This window comes from Exserohilum turcica (genome assembly GCF_000359705.1).
Source record: "Exserohilum turcica Et28A unplaced genomic scaffold SETTUscaffold_4, whole genome shotgun sequence".
NCBI classification, from domain to species: domain Eukaryota; kingdom Fungi; phylum Ascomycota; class Dothideomycetes; order Pleosporales; family Pleosporaceae; genus Exserohilum; species Exserohilum turcicum.
In genome coordinates this window covers 851,301-873,068 of record NW_007360247.1, presented here as the reverse complement: position 1 = coordinate 873,068, position 21,768 = coordinate 851,301, and the positions used below count along the sequence as shown (strand labels likewise).

The 21,768-nt window shown below is 45.7% G+C and overlaps 9 protein-coding genes across 9 annotated transcripts; 5 read left to right on the top strand and 4 right to left on the bottom strand.

The window, feature by feature from the left end:
• Positions 1-1,194: 1,194 nt before the first annotated feature.
• Positions 1,195-1,782, bottom strand: SETTUDRAFT_92102 (uncharacterized protein; the record flags this gene model as incomplete). The annotated part of the gene is made up of 1 exon (XM_008030180.1): positions 1,195-1,782. One exon carries the CDS (start codon positions 1,780-1,782, stop codon positions 1,195-1,197), a length of 588 nt encoding a protein of 195 aa, XP_008028371.1.
• A 979-nt stretch (positions 1,783-2,761) lies between these two features.
• On the top strand, positions 2,762-3,258 carry SETTUDRAFT_61484 (uncharacterized protein; the record flags this gene model as incomplete). The annotated part of the gene is made up of 3 exons (XM_008030001.1): positions 2,762-2,844; positions 2,933-3,154; positions 3,198-3,258. Coding segments are annotated over 3 exons (366 nt in total), but the record flags the coding sequence as incomplete, so codon positions are not given.
• A 2,970-nt stretch (positions 3,259-6,228) lies between these two features.
• On the bottom strand, positions 6,229-8,449 carry SETTUDRAFT_164278 (uncharacterized protein; the record flags this gene model as incomplete). The annotated part of the gene is made up of 1 exon (XM_008030179.1): positions 6,229-8,449. A coding segment is annotated over exon 1 (2,201 nt), but the record flags the coding sequence as incomplete, so codon positions are not given.
• A 2,041-nt stretch (positions 8,450-10,490) lies between these two features.
• SETTUDRAFT_92647 (uncharacterized protein) lies at positions 10,491-11,525 on the top strand (the record flags this gene model as incomplete). The annotated part of the gene is made up of 1 exon (XM_008030178.1): positions 10,491-11,525. One exon carries the CDS (start codon positions 10,491-10,493, stop codon positions 11,523-11,525), a length of 1,035 nt encoding a protein of 344 aa, XP_008028369.1.
• Positions 11,526-11,967: 442 nt separating this feature from the next.
• SETTUDRAFT_84068 (uncharacterized protein) lies at positions 11,968-12,516 on the bottom strand (the record flags this gene model as incomplete). The annotated part of the gene is made up of 1 exon (XM_008030177.1): positions 11,968-12,516. A coding segment is annotated over one exon (549 nt), but the record flags the coding sequence as incomplete, so codon positions are not given.
• A 710-nt stretch (positions 12,517-13,226) lies between these two features.
• Positions 13,227-13,826, top strand: SETTUDRAFT_83736 (uncharacterized protein; the record flags this gene model as incomplete). The annotated part of the gene is made up of 1 exon (XM_008030052.1): positions 13,227-13,826. A coding segment is annotated over one exon (600 nt), but the record flags the coding sequence as incomplete, so codon positions are not given.
• A 1,388-nt stretch (positions 13,827-15,214) lies between these two features.
• On the top strand, positions 15,215-16,407 carry SETTUDRAFT_32929 (uncharacterized protein; the record flags this gene model as incomplete). The annotated part of the gene is made up of 3 exons (XM_008029898.1): positions 15,215-15,316; positions 15,369-16,010; positions 16,066-16,407. The coding sequence occupies 3 exons, from the start codon at positions 15,215-15,217 to the stop codon at positions 16,405-16,407; spliced, it is 1,086 nt and encodes a 361-aa protein (XP_008028089.1).
• Positions 16,408-18,503: 2,096 nt separating this feature from the next.
• Positions 18,504-19,057, top strand: SETTUDRAFT_32928 (uncharacterized protein; the record flags this gene model as incomplete). The annotated part of the gene is made up of 3 exons (XM_008029897.1): positions 18,504-18,620; positions 18,688-18,806; positions 18,856-19,057. 3 exons carry the CDS (start codon positions 18,504-18,506, stop codon positions 19,055-19,057), a joined length of 438 nt encoding a protein of 145 aa, XP_008028088.1.
• Positions 19,058-20,098: 1,041 nt separating this feature from the next.
• Positions 20,099-21,112, bottom strand: SETTUDRAFT_32927 (uncharacterized protein; the record flags this gene model as incomplete). Its single annotated transcript, XM_008029896.1, has 3 exons — positions 20,099-20,801; positions 20,826-20,986; positions 21,023-21,112. 3 exons carry the CDS (start codon positions 21,110-21,112, stop codon positions 20,099-20,101), a joined length of 954 nt encoding a protein of 317 aa, XP_008028087.1.
• Between the last annotated feature and the right edge of the window lie 656 nt (positions 21,113-21,768).

Sequence of the window (21,768 nt, the reverse complement as noted above, 5' to 3'; positions counted from 1 at the left end):
CTGAGACGAAAGGATTTGGCCCAGGCAATTAGGCTAATTGGGAGGCCTAGCTTTCTTAGCGTTTGGAGGAATTGGTTGTGAGATACGTGGTCAAAAGCTCCTTTAACGTCTAAGAAGACTGTGGAGGTAACGTATCCTCGCTGCTTCTGGTGCTGGACTTGGTCTACTAGTAGTAGGGCTGCGTCTAGATAGGCGTGTATAGGACACGTATAATCAGCGCACTTTCTCTTTCAACTCTAGATATCTCGACAGCGCGAGGGATCTAGAACGTCAGAGTAGTTGCAAAAGAATCGCAGTAGGCGGTTGCCTTAGATGCGAGATTTTGAGAGCTTTCTGAGATTTTCGAAAGTTGGTGTGTGGTGTGAAACTTTTGCTACTAGATTGTTGTCCAAACGGCGAGATGAAGACTGAACCTGGGAGCAATACAATCAACCAAGATGCATGGCCTTGTTTAGGCGCTATAAGTATTGACCGCCTGAATGTGCTTATATTTTGGGAAAGTTCATGGCTTTCAACACGTGAGTACCATGCACTTCGTCAAGATGGAAATCAGGGGTGGCTTGTCCACGCTCGAGGCGAAAACGAGCTACTCATTTCCTGGGAGCCTACCATTGAAAGGAAGTCAACTCAATCCTCCCCCCAAGACCTACTTCATGAGTTTCCTATAGAGGTCCGAAAAGATCGACCTGGTTTGCTTGGGTATGTCGCGGCGAAGGCTTTACCCCCATATTTAAACGCGGGTAGCCGTTTCCCAGCATTTCTAGCATACTGGAAAGTCGCTCGAATGACCAAGGGTCTTTTTTATTATCTACAGCAAATTTATTCCAGCCATTGGGGCTACATCGTTCACAAAGAGTTAGACAAAGTCTGGATACAGTGGGAACCTACGTGGGTGGTTTACGAAAATTTGAATGAAAGTAAGAGAGAGCAGCTCTTACAGATATCCCACGATCCCGAGGCTATATTGCATCGCTTCCACAAGGCAATTGTTCACTACTCCATGCGCTCAATGGTAGTGAGGAGAATAAGTAAGAGAACAATAAATTAAAGGGGGCTATCTACGCTTCGTTGCTAAATCCGTATCTGTATGAATATATGTGCTGCAAATACTAACTTCAGGAAGAATACAACTACTCAATATAGCAGATGATTCATAAAGTAAGTAAAATCCATACCGAATGTTCCTCCAAATATCTATACAGCGGTTGAATATGCCGAGCCAAGCACCATTCTTCGCACGAATTCTCCAGTGACAGCATGCGGCGAGATATTGGTAGGCAGTTCAACAGAATTGCAAAAGCCCCTGTTGCGGTTGCCGCGGTAGCTCAACCTGTTCCAGATATCACCAGCTCCCGTGTTGGGCAAGATGGCAAAGCAAATTCCACAAGAATCCATTATCTGTAACCTTTTACTCTTTTTGCTTGTGTAGATGCTGTTTTGAATTTCGATGTTGGTCTCTAACAGAAATCCTACATGAGCTCGTGGTACTGTACCCTTAACGACGATAATGTCGATCTTAGAACCAAGTCCACCTCTTGAGGATTCTTTGACATCTGTGAATGCCTGGAGTGCAACATTTGTTAAACCAATACCCGTGCCGGCATCGTAAGATGTTCTCATCAGGCTTTCGTAGTTATGGACTGCGAAATCAAGAGGAACAGGTTCCATATACCGTGGAAGAAGGTCTCTCGCTTTTTGGCTTATTCTTTCCTTCAAAGCCTCATGAGAGGACTCATCCACCAAATTGTAATTGCTGTAAACATCTTGAATTGTCTTGGTCATCTCTTCAGTGGCACTTCTTCTATTCTTGCCTGTATGAAGCTCTTGTGAGTGCGTGTCATTGTCTTGAAAGAGAATCTTGTCTCCAGTCTGTATTAGATTGAAGCGATAGCCTTCGCACATTTTCTGGAAAGCACTCTGCCAGTCAGAATTCTCAAGATGCAAGCTGCCGGTTTGCGCTAAATATTCAGTCCATAGTTGGATCCCTTGATGGAGAGTCTTAATACTCGCTAGTTTCAAAAGAGCTTCGGTATCTCCAGTCGGGTAACGTAGTGGCCTATTCGGAAAGATTACAGTAACACCTCTTGGTTTGATGCGGTCGAAGACAAACTTTAACACTACCAAGAGATCAAATTGTAGTTTCCAATAATCAGGAAGATCTTCATGTAAGAAAACCCGGAATGATCTTTCCACCACTTCAGCCTGAAACTTTCCATCGTTTACCAAGTCCCATAGAGATTCTTTGGTCTTCTCCTGGCCTGTTACTGGAAGCGGAATGCGGACTGGCATATGGCCGATGGTTTCATTCTTATGAGAACGTGGTTTAGAGCAAGCATGTCCCATCCTTTGAGAAGAAGACCAGAATACTTGTTACTGTTTGTTAGAAGCGTATTGTGGTAGTCGTTAGGGGTTTTAATCTAGAATATAATCCCTGTGAAACTTTGATCACCTTCCCCTATGGGGTCATCCATGTTGCTGAACCTTGTATGCCCCTTTGACCTTGCATTAAGTGCCACGTGCATGACTGAGAGCATGATATAAAACAGGATGCAACTGCAGCCTACAAAGTTCTTTTTGTACACTTCATACTTTCAGCATGCAAATCAAATCTACTTGGACTTTTGTGCTATTTGCAATCGTTCGTTCACATGTCTTTGTGGGCAAGCCCGAACCCTTTCACTGGGATTCACAGGTGACAAAGCTGATCATGCCATTGAATGGTGATCCAAACTATCAAGGTCCAGGCTGGGGTCAGCAACCTTTTCCTTGCAAGGGCTATCATAGAGATGTGACTCATCATGAAGCTCATGCCACTTGGTATACTGGAAGTACGGTAACGTTTCAGTATGTCAGTTCATACTCGAATAATTCTAGAAAATGACTTATAGCATGCCCGTAGTATTTATGACTCCACAAACACGACCGGCGCTAGCATGCACGAGCCAGGCGCAGCTCATTCAGGAGGCTCTTGTCAGGCATCATTTTCCTACGATAATGGGGAAACCTGTATTGTCGTGCAAAGCTGGGAAGGAAACTGCGTGCGTGTACGAAAGGGTCAAGAAGGTAAACTTACGAATTCCTATGACATTGATCAAAGTTACTCTTTCGATATTCCTGATTCCCTTCCAGGGGGAGATGCAGTAATCTTCGCATGGTAAGTCAGAGTCTTCCTTCAAAGTGCGCCGCTGACTCAACAGGACCTGGCTAAATTCATCCGGTAATCGAGAGTTCTATATGTCATGCTCGCCTATCCGGTTGATAGCAGCACGATCCCTGACCAAAATTCCATCTGGTTATCCAATGTACATTGCCAACCTTCAGGAGGATCCAGAAACACCAGATTCACAGCATCCAGCCTGGTCTCGGTGCTATGTTCCGCAAAATGTATGGGTTCGCTATCCCCAACGGTATAAAGGCTTCAATCCACCAATCGTAGCCGATCCGCTCCCAGATAATAGCCAAATCCGCTTTTTAGCGCTTGGAGACGATGGGGGATTGTGTGGCTCAGATAATAAAGAAAGGGTTAGAGCTCTTGCGGTTCAATCTAGTTGAAGCCCCGCTACTTGAGCATGTGCAAGATAGCTTCGAGTAAGAGAAAAAGATGACTCTTATAGGTAGCTAGTTCGTCTAGATCATTAATATCTCATAAAACCATTAGTTGATTGCCCTGCTCTCGTCGTTAAGTGTGTTAATCCCTACACTATCGACTAAGGTATTGAGATAGGTACTGCTTTCCATAACATGTCAGTGCTGTGCTTTCTAGCCTTGAAAACCTCTATCGGTTGTGTTGACTAGGTTACATTGTGTCGCTGCACCTAAAATTGAGGCCACATTCGTTCATGACTGTGCCATGAGTATAAGAAAGAGATACCCTACTAATCAAAAGTTGTTTTACTCGCATTCTAAGTGCTAGAACATTCCCAGCCCCAATAAGTTTCTATTCAAGGCCTTTCTACGAACATCATGACGACGCAAAATACCAGACGAAGTCTTTGTTTACTCTGCGGTAAACGGCGGTCCAGCCGCACTCAGCACGATCAAGGTGTTCAAGTCTGTTCAAGAAAGACATGTGCCAAAACTCAACGCCTAATAGAAAGGGTTTTGAGGGACAGCAGTAGCCCAGTTATTAGGGTCCATCACTACTACCATGCCAGTTATGCAAACAACGATATATCCAATTGCTTACACTATAGTTGTGACCTTCACTCAGAAGTTCCCAACATCGAAGCACTCGCCGAACTGCCTGAGAATTTTGTAAGGCCGCGGTCCAAAGCACACCGCTACTAGAACCGCCAGGTGTAGATAGTATGGCTTCCAAATGCATATTCCCTCAATTTACCTCTTGGCACGCATTGTGACAAAGGTTATAAGGCTCGTACGTGTCTGATATTGACTATCTATATGCAATCTGCATCTAAATCTAAGTAACGTGTCTTTTCAGATTCCTTGTATATATATGTCATAAGGTCGACAAACTACATCAAGCTATATTATCTTTCCATTTAGTAATGTCCTCCACGCGAAAAGCGCTTTGCATTGATCTTACCACTGAGGCAGAACATTGCGCCATATGCTCAAAAATACTTGAAGTGGGTAGCGGAAAAGCCAGTCTTGTGTATGTTTTGAGGGATTGTCGTTGTGTAAGTCTATTGTTATCCACATCAAGTTATGTTGCTAATAATGAGAAGGTTATCTGTGGCTTTTGTGTCCAGTTTCCGGGTGAGCCACCCTTTCTTCCTTGCCAGCATACCGACCACACGGACTTTGGGTGGCAGAGACCGCTACGACTCTACAATCTAAAATGCGCTATCTGCTTAGATACTGGAAGTTCCATTCGCATTGCCCTAGTTTGCGGTAGGTTGATATTATACATTTGAGGTAGTTAATTAGCTAACGATCAAGGCCACGTGTATTGTCGAGCCTGCATTCTAACATGGGTAAGCTCTCCTAGAGAGTCAAACAAAAATTATGTTACTTGTCCAACGTGTAGGAATAGTATGACCAAGGTCGGGCGATTACTGTCACATGATCAAATTGTTGTACCCGCCCAACGAGGTGTTGAAATTGTATCACGATGCAGCAGTCTATAGACTTGTGACTAGTTAATGTCAATCCTCGCGTGCCGGGACGCCCGGTGTAACGGGACACTTTTTCTTCCGGACGCCCGGCATGCTCACACAATATATATAAATTGGCCGGTTTAATGTGCATCTATACTCTAGCACTAGTCCTCCTACTGCATCCCTATCCGACATCAGAGAACGCGTTGCTAACTGTGCTGTCGCTCTTTTTGTTAGTGCTGTCGACCAACCCTCTCTAAGAACCCCCCTGCTCGTTTACGGCTACATACATTCGCCAAGAGCTCAGCGGGTTAGAGAGTGAGCTAAGAAGGCGAAGATGAAGACTCCCAACCCAGAAAGTCAATTTAAGGCATGGAGTGTGCAGTCCGGCAATTTCTCCGCGCGAAAGGTAGAATCGTCACAACGCAGCTGCCCGGCCGTGCGTCTTAAGCGAGCTTTCAGCTACAGTAGCGTGCTGAGATGTCTGCAACTCTTACTGCGCACTGTGGCTGGGAGTTATGGCGCTGAGAGTGATATTTCGAGCTGCTGTTAATCCCGGCGCTGCAACTCTAAAATAAATTTGTTATGCTGCTAAATGTTAGAACTTGCTAGTCGAGACTGCTCATGTGACAAAAGCACTTCGCTACGGTGTTGGCGACATGCTCGGGTAGTGGGGTGGTGCTCTCCAAGAACAACGCTATACCCGTCACACGCTCTGCTATATAGATCAAGGGATTCCTTATAGTCACAGAGCGTCGCAAGTAGGTAAGCAAGGCAGTACACGCTAGTAAGCGTGTCGGGGTGCTCGCGCCCAAGCACCTTCTCGTACCCTTCCAGCGCTCGTCGATGCATCACTTCTACCTCCTCATACTTGCCCTGCCTCTCCAGCACCGACCCAATGTTGTTAACACTGGTGAGCGTATCAGGGTGCTCGCGTCCAAGTACCTTCTCTCTTACTTCCAGCGCTCGTCGATGCATCACTTCTGCCTCCTCGTACTTGCCCTTGCTCTCTAGCACCGACCCAAGGTTGCTGACGCTGGCGAGCGTGTCGGGGTGCTCGCGCCCAAGCACCTTCTCGTACCCTTCCAGCGCTCGTCGATGCATTGCTTCTGCCTCCTCGTACTTGCCCTTGCTCTCTAGCACCGACCCAAGGTTGCTAACGCTGGCGAGCGTGTCGGGGTGCTCGCGCCCAAGCACCTTCTCTCTTACTTCCAGCGCTCGTCGATGCATCACTTCTGCCTCCTCGTACTTGCCCTGCCTCGATAGCACCGACCCAAGGTTGTTAACACTGGCGAGCGTGTGGGGGTGCTTGCTACCTAGTACTCTCTTCCTCGACTCCATCACTTGTACATAGAGCTCCTCAGCTCTCTTATATTGTCCATCACTCTGCAGAGCCCTAGCGCAATCTTCTGTAAGATTTGTTCTCTCCTCGTCATCGTTCTTCTCACTATGCGACAGTGCATATTGAGCATGCGGCAGTAGTCGCCTCCATTTGCTTCTATTACTGTAATCGCTATTTGGAAACACCTGGAGTAGCTGCGTGACTGTGCGTTGAGTGCATTCGTAAAGCCGTCCCTGCATCTGCAGCTGCTCTCTTAAGGCTTGGTGCACTAATTGATGCACGTCAAATGCTGACTCAGCAGGTCGCCTTGTGACGAGCGCATAACTGTCAAGTATCATGATCGCATCTACACGGGCCTGCGGCGAAGCTGCCTTAAGCAGATCGAGCGGAATGTCCTTTCGGTCTACGCACGCAGCAAAGTAAAGCTGCTCTACAGCAATAGTATTGCTCTGCCGGACTTGACCTATAGAAAGAGATAGTATAGCAGCTACAGCCTTTCTTAGACTAGACTCTCCCTGCTCGCTTTCACGCAAGTCATTGCTGTGCTTAAGAGCTGCTTGGTCGTGGTCGTGTAGTCGTGCTTGGTACTGCTGCACTGTCATATTGCTTGCGTTCATGCACGCTGCCGCTTGCGATACTGCTAGAGGTAGGTGTGATAGCTCTCTTAGCAAGTGTATGGCTGCAGGCTGCTCAGCATTAGAGAGCGGCGTTGTCAAACGGGATTGCAACATCCTCAGCGCCGTGTCTGACGTCAGCTCACGCAGCGCTACCACATCCTGTGGAGCAAGCGTCTTAGCCGTGTCGCTTTCTATTATTGTGAAAATGACAGAACACAGCTTAGATTGCGGCAGAAAGTCGGCTAAGTCTGCAGCTTCTGCCGTTGACGAGCCACCATGCTGGACAGTTGTGCCCTCGATGTTGTCGAAGATCAGTAAACACTGCCGCGTACTTAGCTTTGCTACGCAACGTTTCACGATCTGCTCTATGTCTGCCTGGTCACCGTCATAACCAGGAACGCCAAGCTTCTGTGCAACACTAGTATAGGACTGGTCGAGACTGTCTTTATCACTCGCATCGATCCAGAAGACCGAGCAGTGCTTGTGTTTCTTCAGTGTTCTGTGTGCGACCTCGAGCGCGAGCTGCGATTTACCTGTTCCGCCAGGCCCGACTATTGCAAGCGTCGAGGTAGTCTGTGTGTTGCTGAAGAGCTTCGCTTCTAGTTCAGCGAGCTGTAGTTCGCGACCCACAAAAGACTTGTTGCGCGCGAACGGAATGATCGATGGTGCGCGGCCGGCTCCCTCCACTTCAGCCTGCAGTCTTTCCAACGCACTCTCCCTTCCTTCGCCATAGGTTGCAGGCATAGAGACGCCAAGAAGTCCAAGCAGGCAGTATACCATATCTTCCGTTTCGGTCGTTTCGCGACCGCTGACCCATCGCATACGCTCATCTATAGTGAACTGGTTAAGGGGACAGTTGCGCAGCGCTGCAAGCGGAATGCCGGTGATGCTGTGCAGTAGCTGGTCGAGAGAGGTTTTGTCGCCTATGCGCTGCCCTTCGCACGAGAAGAACTCCACAGATGCTGGCGCTATCAGCTCCTGCAGCGTCCATCCGCGAGTGAACCACTTGCTTCGCCGAAGCGATACATTCCAATCCCTGCATAAGATAGATCCTGTCGAGGTCGAGGTCGATACTGACACATCTGACAAGAAAACGTAGCATCGTAGCGCATTCTTGTACCACTGGAACATCGAGTTGATCGCCTTCGAGCGCTCGTTGTTGTCCCATCTATCGGTGCAGCATGTGTCGATCCAGAAGTACCGCAGCCCGTCCTGAGCTGCTTGTTCGGCGCAGAAACGTAGCTTTCGATAGCCTTCTTCTTTCTCTTTGTAGTTTCCATCCAATACATCTTCAATAAGGATCTCAGAGTCGCCCCATCGGTGTGATAGAATAGCGTAGGGCGGGATCCGCTTGCCGCGAAAGTCTGTCAAGATCAGTTTGCCTAGCGCGTCGAAATGGAGAAGCCGCATGGCGCTTGCAGCTCAGACTTCAGTCTAAAGAATCAGAGGCGTGAACGACTTTAGTGTTAGACTAGTGAGAGCAGAATGTTAGCGGGAGTAGAATGACATGTTTTCGATAAGGCAGAGAAGGCAGAGAAGGCAGCCTAGTGAGGCAATGCATGCAACCGGGCTGGCTGCATCAAGCGCTCAGCGTCCTGCACTGCCTTACTATCTGCGCTAAGGCAGTGTTTGCGTTGCAAACTCATGTTAGGAGAGTACACATATAAGTAAGATGCTAGTAAATACAGCTAACTAATCTACAAAGGTTATCCTTATAGCGTTTCGCCTGGCTCTGTGCGACGGGGGTGGCTACCTACACGGCCCGGGAATAAGAGCGGTCTAAGGTCAGGCGATAAGTGGGAGCCGCAGCTCTCAGCCACAGCGCGCAACCCCTCGCAGATATCTCATCACGCTACTGCTGCAACATGTCGCTTAGGACGCACGGCCGGCTGCACGCGTTTTGACGATATTGTCGCCAGCGCGGAGAAACTGCCAGAATGCACACTGCTTACCTTAAGTCGACTATTTAAGTATGCAGTCTTAATCTTTGCCATCTTAGCTTTCTTTCTAGCCCACTGAGCTCTCTGTAAACGTTAGTCGTCGCGAATAAACAAGGGTGTATTAGAGGAGAGTCGATAAACGGCACTCATAGAACGAGCGACAGCATAGTTAACAGCACGCTTTTCGGCGTCGGAGGGTAATGCACTGGAAGAGCAAGAGCTGTACAATGGATGCGAATTGCATTTGTCTATTTTTAAGTACGTTACGGGCAACCCGAGCATCCGGAAGAAAAGGTGTCCCGTCACACCGTGCGTCCCGGCACGTAGGGATGGACGTTAGATCAGTTCTCTCGCAATTGATCGACCTTTTTTTCTGAGTAACTTTGATTGGAGTGACTACTCGATTCCGTAGCGGGCCGTTCGCGTTGACTCAATAGCCGGTAATATCTCTCGTCATCCGAGGTCTTCCGTAGTACTCTCTTAATCGTAACCCGGGCAGCCGGCGCGATGGGCACTAAGAAGATCCGGTATGTTATTTAATTCTTCAGATCTGCTCTTGTTCTGAGTTTGCTCCAGAATTCATTCCAAAACATCAAAGCTCACAATGACGACTACTGCAACCCATTATGGAGAGTACCTACTCGTATTGTCTGGATCGGTGGAGTATGCCCCGTTCTTAGAAAACTGGAAAACTCTTAAAGACAGCGTGCGAAAAAATGCCGGAAATCCAGGGTGGACAGATGTGAGCACAGCGTCACACGGAGGAATACGACGGGCATGGTGCAATCTGTCGATAGAGGGCAAGGCGAAAACTGCATACAGTACGCATCACCATCCGCAAATCGAAGAATGAATATTCACATAAAGCGCCCTAGGATACTATTCGAAAATGCCAGGAGTAGGAGTCTGCTTAATGAAGAGGACATCAAATGGCGAATACCTGCTGCTTCACTACAACTGCGCCGCCCCCTTCCCTGCTGCGTCTCAGTGTAACCATAACCCTTGTGGTCGGCAGGAAAACTGCCAAAGGCTCATGCCTAATAAGGTAGTTCTACCTTGTAACACGAACTTGCTTTGTGTACCTCACAGCATGATGCAACTAAGGGGTTATTGTCTCTTACCCCTACGATATTACCCCTTGTATATAGCAGGTGTACATTTACCTACCTTTGCTTGTGGCTTTGTAAAAGTGCCACTCCCATTATCATAGAGGGTTATCATGCTATGATGTATAGAAGCATTCTCAGCAATTTATAGCATCTACCATCATAATCATATCTATGGTGATATCATAGCGTGCTATTTAGAATGTTTATATTCGACGAAGGGAAAACCCCGCACTATGAGCAATGAGTCACAGGCAATAGTTGAGTTCATATATACGCCACATGTTCCATCGTTACATCCACTAAATAATGTCTTAGTTAAACTTTTGCTTGCGTATGTTTATATAGACCTGTCAGAGTCGAATTTTTATAACCAAGATATCTTCACGGGCTCTATACATTGTACATTACAAACCTATCATACGATGTATGTAGTGCAAATCCTCCTAGCATCCTTAGTGACTACAGCTCGAGCACACATGTCGTTGTGGTATCCGCCCCCTCTCGGTGGTAATAGAGAAGCCAACTCTTTCACAACACAGGTGGATAAGGAGTTCAACTTTCCAATTGGATGCTGCAATTCTCAAGGAGAGCCAACACTGCCTTCCCCTGGCGATTGTCGTGGTCATCTTGCCCTTCTAGATACAGAGGAGGGCAGACCACAAGTCACATGGGAACCTGGCCAGGACGCGTACTTTAAGTTATCCGACCACATATATAGTATCGGTGTTCCAGGATCAACTCACTACGGTGGAAGCTGCCAAATTGGATTCTCTGTGGATAAAGGTCAGACATGGAAAGTCGCGGCTTCATACCATGGGAACTGCCCTCACAGGGACAAAGACATGCCACAGGTGTTTGAATTCAAGGTCCCTCTAAACATACCAACAGGTACAGCAGTCTTTGCTTGGATCTGGTTGAACCGTGAGCATGAATTCTTCATGAACTGTGCAGCAGTTCAGATCAGTTCAGGTTCTAGCAGTACCACCACGCGCACTTATACAAGCTTTAAGACCGTTCCTACAACACGTTCTACTGCACTGTTAGATCCTAGTAGCGAGTCACCAAGGGGAGGTGAGCAAGATAAATCTAAAGGCTACGATGAAGACTCGATAGCCTGCAGCAGTTCGTACGGTGCAAAGCTGACTAGAAGTGAATGGGAATACATCAAACATCGTCATAGTAGGAAGTATTCTAGACAAAACTACCATATTCGTAAATCTAACGTCTTAGCATCGCCTGAAAAGCTCCATCGCAGGTTAGAAAACCCAGCTTTCGATGTTTGCGATTGGAACACCGCACCTAGGATGGAAACTAGCTACTATTCTGTAGATGCACAATGCGCACCTAACGCTAAATTAAAGAACCCAAAGAGTGATGACTTTGAGATTGGCTGGGGTGATGCGTGCGGCGTCGTCGAGGGAGACAAAGTGTACACTATTCAGAACATCGTGTGTTAAGGTTAGGGTCCTAGCAGATTTGCGAAGATGCTGTCCTAGTCTTTTTTATCGCAAAATTGAGATTCACATAGTACAACTTAACTAGTAATAGACCCTCTAACATTATCAATACACGTATTGTTTGATTCTCTCCTGCGCCCCCTAGCCTATACCTAATTCAGAGACTTTATGTCATTATTTCAATCAGACTAATATATATAGAATACAACTGATGGCTTGTATTCGTACATATAAACAAAGAAAGCATAATTATTACAAAACAGCCCTGTACAAGTAGCAGACGCAATACTTTCCAGTTTCGAGCACATCGCTGAGAAAGATGGCTATTCAAGACGGTTGTTGCACTTCTTGTGAATATATTCGCAACATTGTGCGGATAATATGGGGCTTCAAGCTCCGTCGCGGTGAATGTTGATGGAGTAGATTGACATGCTGCAGCCGCAATGATACCGAACCGGTCAAGTACATAGTCAACTGGCAGATCAGATTGGGCAATTGTCTCATACTTTAAAGTGTATGCTCTGCGGCCTTTCCTTTCAAAGTCGGTTTTGCCTGTCCAAGCAATAAGGTGCTCCAGGTCGACTAGGTAGAAAGGGTTCGATGTCTTTCTTAGAAAACGCCCTTCTGTAATCCTTCTCAAAAGTAGCTGGTTAAGCTTAACCCGGGCGTCTTCCCAGATAGGATTTCGAGAAGCAGCAGCTGCAAGTACATCGCAGTACTTGAGTCCCATCGAAGCCCACTCGTAGTGTTGAACCTTATTCATGCCCCAATATTGGGCTGTCTTAACAAGCGGAGCGAGACACTGCTTACTCGTTCTAATCTTAGATTGTGCCGTATTGACGAATTGCTCCCATTGCTTCGCATCAACGAGAGAATCTCGCTGCGGCTGTTCGTTCTTTCTATAACGGTAACACTCTTCTATCATAACCTCATTCAGTTTTGTAAACAGCCAGTCAGCTTGTCTTTGCTGTGAAAGCATCTCGTTGCGTATAGCCATGCATGCTTGGAATTTTTCATCTTCAGATAATATAGAGCGTAATGAGGACTGAAGTGCGCGGATGTTTGGTGAGGTAGGATTGAAGTCGAGTATATCGGTACTTTGAAGGCTTAGCGCTGAACAGATACTTCACTGTAAGACCTACTTTTGAGTTATCCTTTCCATCTTTTGCAAAGCTAAAAGCCGAATGATAGACTATTGTGCCCTTAAACAGCTTATATACCTTAGGGGCTAGTGTTTTCAAGAGGTTACTAACCCTTGCACATGATGTGTACGGGGATCAGGTACTATTGGTAGTGCTACGCACGTGCCTCTGCGTCATCTTATCATGACGCTAGGAACGCGATATCTGGCTGACCTTCTTGCCCTTACATCATTTACATATAGTTACCCAATTTTTGCTTGTAAGATTCCGAACTACCGAGCATACACACAACGCAATCTCAATATAGTGTCTTACATATATAAGCGAATGCTCTGTTCTTGATGTAATCACTCCATCCCCCATCCAAAAAGGTTAACAGAGATGTGCAGGCTGTCGCCGCTCACCGGTTAACTACAGCCTTCTGTTTTTCGAGATGCCTCTATTACCACAACTTGTGTATTACCAAAAGCTTGCCGACGATAACCGACAAGAAGATATTGCAAGTAGTGGTGTGGAGAAAAGCATTGCGTCTCTTGGATACCTTCTCTTTCTTTCGCCGATCCGGCGAAGAATCTTAGACAGTGTGTCCGCCTTCGACGCAGCTAAGTTAGTCAACCTGAAGTTGTGCGTTTTGACTGCAAAGGAAAAAGAAAAGTATCTTAACCCGATCCGAGATTTGGTGTGGGATGTACCTGCGGTCGAAAGACTTTCACGAGAGGGCATGAAACTGATGTTGCTTGGAGACGGCGCTTATGCACTCGAGCAGCGATTACACGTGACAGAACGTTATTTAAACTCTCGTGGGAATGGAAGGCTCACAATCTACCTATTGGGCACATTCCCAGTATTCACGCCGACAGCGACGACGCTCGACTCACTAGTCGAATTCAGCATTACAGGACATTCTAATCTTGTACGATTTCACTGTGACAAGTATCAATTGGGCCGCGTTCGCGCTGTTTCAGACACAGATGCGAAGAGAGACTTTCTTATGAGTTTCAGTGTGCCAATGCAAGCGTCTATTAATCCTATCAAGGGATTTTGGCATAAGGTAGACGATGTTCCAGATCGTACGGTTGATTTGTGGGTGTATGTGCCTTCTTTGCGCGATCGTCTTTGCAAAGAAGTCAGGCTAACACCACTGGACGTGCTGCGAATCGTGAGAGCAAACGCACTACTCGTGTCACTACCACGCTCTCCTTTAAAACCAACGCTCATTACAACGTGTAGAAAAAGAAAGTTCCACGATGCAGCAAACAGCGCTTTGCTCAGTTCACTAGGTTTTATATTGACACTGAGCCAGCTGTTTCATATATATGCAGGACACTATCGGTTGAGGAAATGGTTGCTCATAGCTGGGGGTGTACAGTCTTTGGAAGGAACTCCCATAGATCAGATTTTGAGCGACGAAGTTTCTGTGCGCCGGCTGGTCGCACATTATAGAACATCTTTATTTAGTGTTGATTCAGGTTCACGGACAGCGATCGATTTCACGCAAGTGCCGAACATACGGCTCTTCCTCGACGTAGCCAGCTTCAGCACCTTGGGTGGGAGAGTCACTCTCAGTTAATTTTCAAATAATTTTACCCATTCTCAGAATGCCCGTAATGCCATTGAGGAGTCGAAGGCAATCATATAGAGTCACGTTACCTCAAGATGTGATATTTGAAGTTTAATCCATCTCGACATAGGGTGTTTTTCGACTAATAGAGATGGATGTAAGTGGCTGCGCTCCGGAAAGTAGACGCTAGGCAGTTAAGCTGCGATTGAATAATTCTATAACCTTACAAATGTTTAGAGGCATGCACAACTACATATTATTACATGTAGGAGCTCATTTCGACACTTCCATGGGACCAAAGGGCCCGAACCTGCCTCTCATGTTACACTAATTAGCGATTGCGGCCTCACCGTTATGTACACGCAGCTACGTAATGATTTGAATAATCCCGCCTTGTGTAGTTACATAGCTTGGCACGAGCAGTCAGCTGCAGAGCAATCAACATAATTGGTCAATTTTCAGTCTTACGATGACGAAACTTTTAAGATGCTGCCTGAAGTGGTGAAGCCGCAATCACAGTAGTCCTGCCGGTACAGGTGACGCTGTGAACGATGAGTTGCTGTATTGTGCCGTTGATTTGAGTAAGGTTTGCTTATGCGATAGCGGTCAAGGCTGCACCGTGCGGCCCCGTCTACCGATCCTAAGGTGAAGTAACTACTTCTTAAGCACTTATTAATTACCATAATAGTCGATCCGCACTTATTGAGCGCGGTACCCTACGTGTCACAGCCGTGATACAGCACACATATATAAATGTACATATGTACACTGATATACAATGCAGAATTTTCCACCTGCGAGCTAAATACATCTTGGTTCTTTACCACTGTCAGCCTTGGGCTCGCACAAGAAGTGTATAGTACCTAGGCTCACACTCCAACAGCGCATCTTATGTGTAGCCTCTGCAGCTGCTTCTCAAGGTCTACTGCGCCATCCCAAACCCATTGATTTTTTTTCGCTACCAACCTACCCACCATATATCCCGCATGACACAGAAATGCCAACAGCGCGAAGGAAGATATGATGCGCAGGAAAACCCGTACGGTGGTTGTGCCAGCTATGGCACTGCCAACCCATACGGCGGAAGTGTAAGCAGTCGCATTTCCAACATAACATCATCAGACTGATACGACAGTATAGTACGACCAGCTGCAGCAACAGCTCAATTCTCCTGCTCCCCTCCAGCGCCATGGCGAGTTGAATTACTCGCAGCCATCGCAATACTCGCAAGCTGGTGCCTTGGGCCCGTCCAACACGACTGCGCCAAACACCCCTCATACAGACGTGCCTATGAGCAGCTTGCCTGCGCAAGTCAACACTATGGAGGCGCATGGATCCCAGCCTCTGAGCCGAGATGACTTCTTTGCGCGCATTGAAGGCGCGAAGGAGCGAATCAGCCAGCTAAACTCTGATATCCAAGCTATTGCCAGCATCCACCAGCGCATGCTTTCCTCGCCTGACAACTGCTCCAGTGCCGAACTCGAGGCGATTGTAACCAGGACGCAGATTAGGAATACACAAATGAAAGATGAGATTAAGTTCTTAGAAAGGGATACTATGCGTGATCCTAACAATAGAACAAAGAGGTCTCAGATTGAGATGATTAAGAGAATATTTAAGAGCCAGCTCGAGGACTTGCAGAAGGAAGAGGCTGATTATTCTAAGAGATACCGCGAAGCTATTGGGAGGCAGTACCGCATCATCAACCCGGATGCCACGGATGCCGAGGTCGAAGAGGTGGCCAATTCCGACTTGGGCGACGAGGGCATCTTTACCCAGGCTGTAAGTATGAATTGAGAGTTGGATATCAAGGAAACTATCTCTAACACACCCTTAGCTCAAATACAACCGTAGCGGTCAAGCGGCCAGTGTTCTCGGCGCGGTACATGCGCGCCATAACGACATTCAGCGCATCGAAAAGACCATGAGCGAGCTTGCTTTACTATTTACTCAACTAAACGAGCAAGTCACCTACCAAGACCTGCTAATCGCAGAAGCAGAAGTCCAGACTGTGCAAGTAGAGGGCGATAGCAAAGAAGCAAACCAACAGCTAGGCAAGGCCATCAAGTCGGCCAAGCGGGCTAGAAGACGTAAATGGTGCATCTTACTGACCATTGTCACAATTCTTTGCGTGATTGCTCTGATTCTTGGATTGTACTTTAAGCTGAAACCCAAATAGACGGATGCGGCTGAGAACAATGTGAGTTCATAGCTGCCATACATACAAAACACAGCTAGGACAAGAGGAGATAAGAAAATAGGGTGCTCATATTGCGAGAGAAGAAGGGCATTTCATTTGTCATCCTTTAAGCAATAGGAATAGCTATCAGCATCCGCAGCATGAAGATGCAAGTAGATGGCGCGTGATACTACACCCCCAAACCACATTGGGTTTCCATGTACAGACCCAACAACACCTACTAGCTAATTAGGAAGCTAGTTAATACAAATTCTGACTGGGCGGCAGGCCCTGAAATTAGCAAAAGCGTATGACATAACTGTATAGCGGTCAATCCGGAATGACGAGCCCGTGAAACAGTCGGCTAATGCCTGGCCCCAGACTATAGAAGTACGAAAATCTATTTACTTGCTATTATCTTCGTGGAGCTTAAGATGTTATGCTTTTATTCTCTAATAGATTTGTGTTTAAATGGACATGTTAGCAATTTGGGGCTATTTGGCGGCAAGTGCTGACAAAACAAGGCTTGCAGCATCTACTTCGCTAAACGACTTCATCAGAGAGCCGGATAGGGAGATGGTATGAGTTGATGTGAGCGCCTACTGCAGCGTGGATGGCAGTTTCGCTTAGTATTGATATAAATGCATAGCTGTAGTTAGTAAAAAGATGAACAGTGAAAATAAGGACAAGGGGGTAACAACAATAGGCAATGAGAGGCTAGATTTGCTGTCAGAATCATCATTTGATTTTAACGTAACTAAGTATTGAAAAATGTTGTCAAAGTTACCGATATCGCAATCATTTCGTCACACTATTGTTGTCTACATCGCTCACAAGCAAGTGAAAATCTGTAACTCACACATATATTGAAGCCAGAAGGTGGAAAAATTCATACATACAAACACGCCCTTCAGCGACGAACAGGCTAGTAACTAACAAAGTGCTTCGCATCGTTCGTCGACCTTCGAAAGTGACGAGACTCGAGTACAAGGCAAACATGCAAACAGGATCTGTAATTGTTAGCAGTGGAATTTTATAGTAAGTCTGCGTCGTAAAAAGAGCGCAAATCTATAAGAAGAAGCAATTGGTTATATTAAGACCTACTTTACATAGTAACTTAGACCTTACTTTGCTATTTAATGCACCTGTGTTGTATGCAATTGTATCCCAGGTCACTAGAGCTAAAGCTTTGAGGGCAGAGACGATCAGGAGATAGCCGGCCACGTCTAGGTTTTCTCGGAAGCGGAACCGGCGCATGTAAATACGCACGGCGATAACGGTGTAGACTAGGACCAGCAGGATCCATTCCAAAACCTTGTTTCAGTCAGCCATGACTCGTAACCACCAAACTTGTCAGTGTTCTACTATGCAATATATCCCGCTGGTGGTGTATGTCATTTTGAGAGTTAAGAGTCATAGGTTATGCATGTGCACGGTCGTATGATAAGGGTGAAGGACAGACCCAAGTTAGAGTGATAGGCAAAACAGCGCTATAGGTGATGGATGACGGACATTCAGTACTTTTAAAACACAAGCACATGGATTTACAGCCTAGTATCACCTCATCAACGTGTCCTGTTAAAAAAGGGCCCTTTCAAGTCTTCTAGGCTGTGACTCATACGTGGTCCTTAGATTTGAGGTTGCTTTATGTTGCTGCATATATGTAGTTATACAAGAGATTATATTCGATAGAGAGCTAGAGTCTAGGCTATAGAACTACATATCTATATACAATGTATATTACCTAAGTAACAATTAGACTAGGCAGGTGGGTAAGCGAGGTCGTAGACGAGAAGAAGCGGCGAAGGCCGTTCAGCCCGTTACAATGAATGTTAAATGCGAACTAGTTAAAGAGTCTGACTATAGTTCTATTGAAGTCTAGACTACTTGCTGGCCGTTTTGAACCCCCTCAGGATAAATGCATGTTATTTAATTAGTAGTCCGCGTGCATAAATTGAAGTCCGTCTAAAAGTGCATATAGAAATAGAGCAGACCTCGGAAGGTCAGGTTTTTAAATATATAATGCAGAACAGAATACATCCCTTACTAGTTACATAAGTCTACAGCTTAGTATTAAACATTTACCTGACCTCAATATGCGGTATCAACACTGGTGTTTTACAAGCGCATTATTGGGTAATGTCTTCGCCCAATCGACAATGTTGATAGATCTTCAGCATAACCGTGTTGAGCAAGCTGATTGCCCGCGAAGGGTAAGCAAAACATTAGGCGCTTAGAATCAAAGTTAACGGCTAGGCGAAGTTACACTTTTGTTCAAAGACAGCATGGAGCGAATGTGCTGCACCAATCATATCATCCGACCGCTGCGTAGCCGCCGACAGGCTTAATAATGTCGCGTCTATTGCAATCGACTTAGGTTTATGCTGCCAATTCTTTAGGTATGTCCGATCTTATGTTGAGTCTATAAGCAAGCCTCTAATCATTTAGTGATGATACATGTAATACGGTATATAAAGATGGAGAAGGAGAAGGGCAATGGTACCCCGGCCTAAAGGAGGTATCTGGTACTTTTAAAGAGCAAGTGGGCAGTTACATGTGCAAGAATGGGACTATTACATCGGTTTGCCCCGGGGAAGGTGCTGGAAACTTAGTGGCTTCTAAGAATGCGGCTACTCCCACTGCTGATTAGTACATTATCTAGAGTTCTCTTGCTTCTTTTTAAGTATCGTTCAATCCAAGCTCCTGTTAGTTTTTAAACGTGGCCACTACTTCGATACTTACCCGTTATTAGCGCTGCATCCTTACTGCATGTTGCATATAAATACTATACATATACCTATAAAAAAGCTCTTTTTATAGTCAAAAAGGATCTCTATGCTATCCTATTTGTCCTGACACATCTATAGTAACATCCTTGCCTTACTCTATATGATTCTTGATACGAGTTCTATACACGGATCGCAAGCATTACTAACCAGTTAGTTAGTTAACTCATCTAAGTTAAATAGCCTATGTACCTAGTTGCTCTTTTGCCTCGTTAAAGTTCGGCGGTTAAGTTCTTTAAGTTGTTTTATATGCTTCTCCGCAGGAATGATGAGTGATATAATAGACTCATATTAGGGATAAGCGCCTGAATCGCGAGGCATAATAAGGGTGAGGCATGACAGACATGTTTCTAGCGCCAAGGGTAACTTGAATAGCCTCTTGTGATCCTTATGTAATTATACGAGGTACTGCTGCCGTTTTAATCATACGCCATTAGTTGTAAAATATGTTATTGTTTTTGTGTAGAGTAACGGGATCAATGATATAGCAAATTGTATCTAACTAGTCCCATTTACGCAATTTCCTGCAATGCATTTGGAACATGCCTAATGGGCTAAGCTCAAGATCTTTTCCTCACACATAATCTCTCCTATTGTCTGAATAATTAATCCATAAATTCTGTTGTCATTTTTTGTTAATACCTAAGTCTAATTAGCTACGTACTGTGGCATAACACGTGATCGAATTTGAGTCAACCAAGGGGGATAGTCACGAGAAGATGAAAACTCATTGCTGGTAGTGAACTGAGTGAAAAAGGTACCTATTAACGCCGAAAAGAAATTTGGATATATGCTGACAATCTAGTCATATGCTACAACACTACAATATTAATAGTGCAGATCGCCTTGCATGGCATCTCGCTTTCTCAGGAAGAGATAAGCTGATAATCTAGTAAACGTTTGTGCTAGACGTTAAGCTTATTCTTCCACTTCTTAGCCTCTGTCTCGAGCGTATGCTGCAACCCTCGTACATAATCTATGAAGCTCCCAAACTCATTTGGCCTTGCTTCCTTTAGGGTATAGCCTTGAAGGTCTTGTATCACTCCTCGTACCTCAGCACTATTTGACATTACATTAGTGGTGTAGTCTTCGACTGTTTTGGATTGTTGTTCAAGATAGCCATTGATGCTGTGAATCGCCTGTTTTGCCTTTTCCTCGGAATCTATATCTTTCAACCCTTTGAAGACATTATTAACAATTTCCATGGCAAGTTCGAACTTGGTATGCGATAGACTGACCAGCAGCGAGTGTTTTGCAGCCAGAGCATGTCCTTTATAAGTAGCCACCTCCTTCTTTGCCTCATTTGCAATCTTGATCTGTTCCTTCATCCTCTCTAAAGCCTTGATAGCGATCCTTTGATGCTTTTGAACCTCGTCTTTAAGTCGGACCTCGTTCGCAACAAGCCGCGCAATCTCAGCCTTATGGGTGGTGATAGTTTTGATGTATCCTTCATTCCGCTCCGTCTTCTGCAGGTTTGCTACCAATCTTTTTAGATTGAAAATAGTCTGCGTCTGGTTTGAATCCTGGCGCTTGTAGAAGTCATTTGAAGTTCGGAGATCTTCTGCTTTAGCAAGTGAATGCTCACATTCACGCTCAAGTTGTACTTCCCTCTCTATAGCCTTCTTGAGTTACTCCTCTGTTTCTCGGCACTTTTGTAATTCCTCCTCCGCATTCTTGATCTTTGTTTGCAAACTTTCCCTTTCGTCCTTAGCCATGCGAAGAGCGCGTGCGCTCTTCCCCGCCTTCGAGCGAAGCACGACGTTTGTCTCGGCAAGTTTACGATTCAAATCGTTCTAAGTCTCGATCATTTTAGAAGATGTAATGCAAACCTTGTTTAGACGAGCCTTATTATCCTCAAGAGTTTGCTTAAGGTTGTTTTTCTTGATTTCTTTCAACAAAACGGTAGACTCGATTTCCATAATCTTCTATATAAGGTCCTTTTTCTGTTCGTCACTTGTATTGCTAGCCTTGAAGTTGGCGAAGGCATTGTGATGAAGATTCCTTGCGCTAGAACTGAGGTTTGCCGCTTCCTGGCTCCATTGGTGACCCGACCATCTTCCGGCGGCAATTTCCCGTTCATAATACTCGGTCGTCTCTCTACATGCTCGCATTGCTTGATCTGATTGGTGTTCGACATGAGCTATGTAACTTTGTAGAAAGTAGATATGATGGCTGAGATTGGTGATTGTCTCATTAGCCACGTATATTTGAAAAGCTTGGGCTTGCAATTTATATTGGTAAATGTCGTTCAGCGTACGCGCTTTGGAAAGTTGGTTCCGAGTTTCTTGAAGCTCGCCGAGAAGTTGATGACTTCGGTTCTGTAACCCTGCGTTCTCCCGATTCACAAACGCTTTGATTTCTGCTGGCTCCATATTGAAAATCCTGCTCGTACTAGATCTGGTTGGGCAATGTATAGTCCTCATTGTAGAACTTGGGATTTGTGGTTTTGCACGAGAGATGGAATGGGAAACACTTTAATCTATCTCAAATTCTTCCCGATTTTGTGGCGCAATAATCGGGAAGGTTAGAGCTAAACAGGGGGAAGTCAGGCAACTAATTTAGGCGTTGAGCCAGC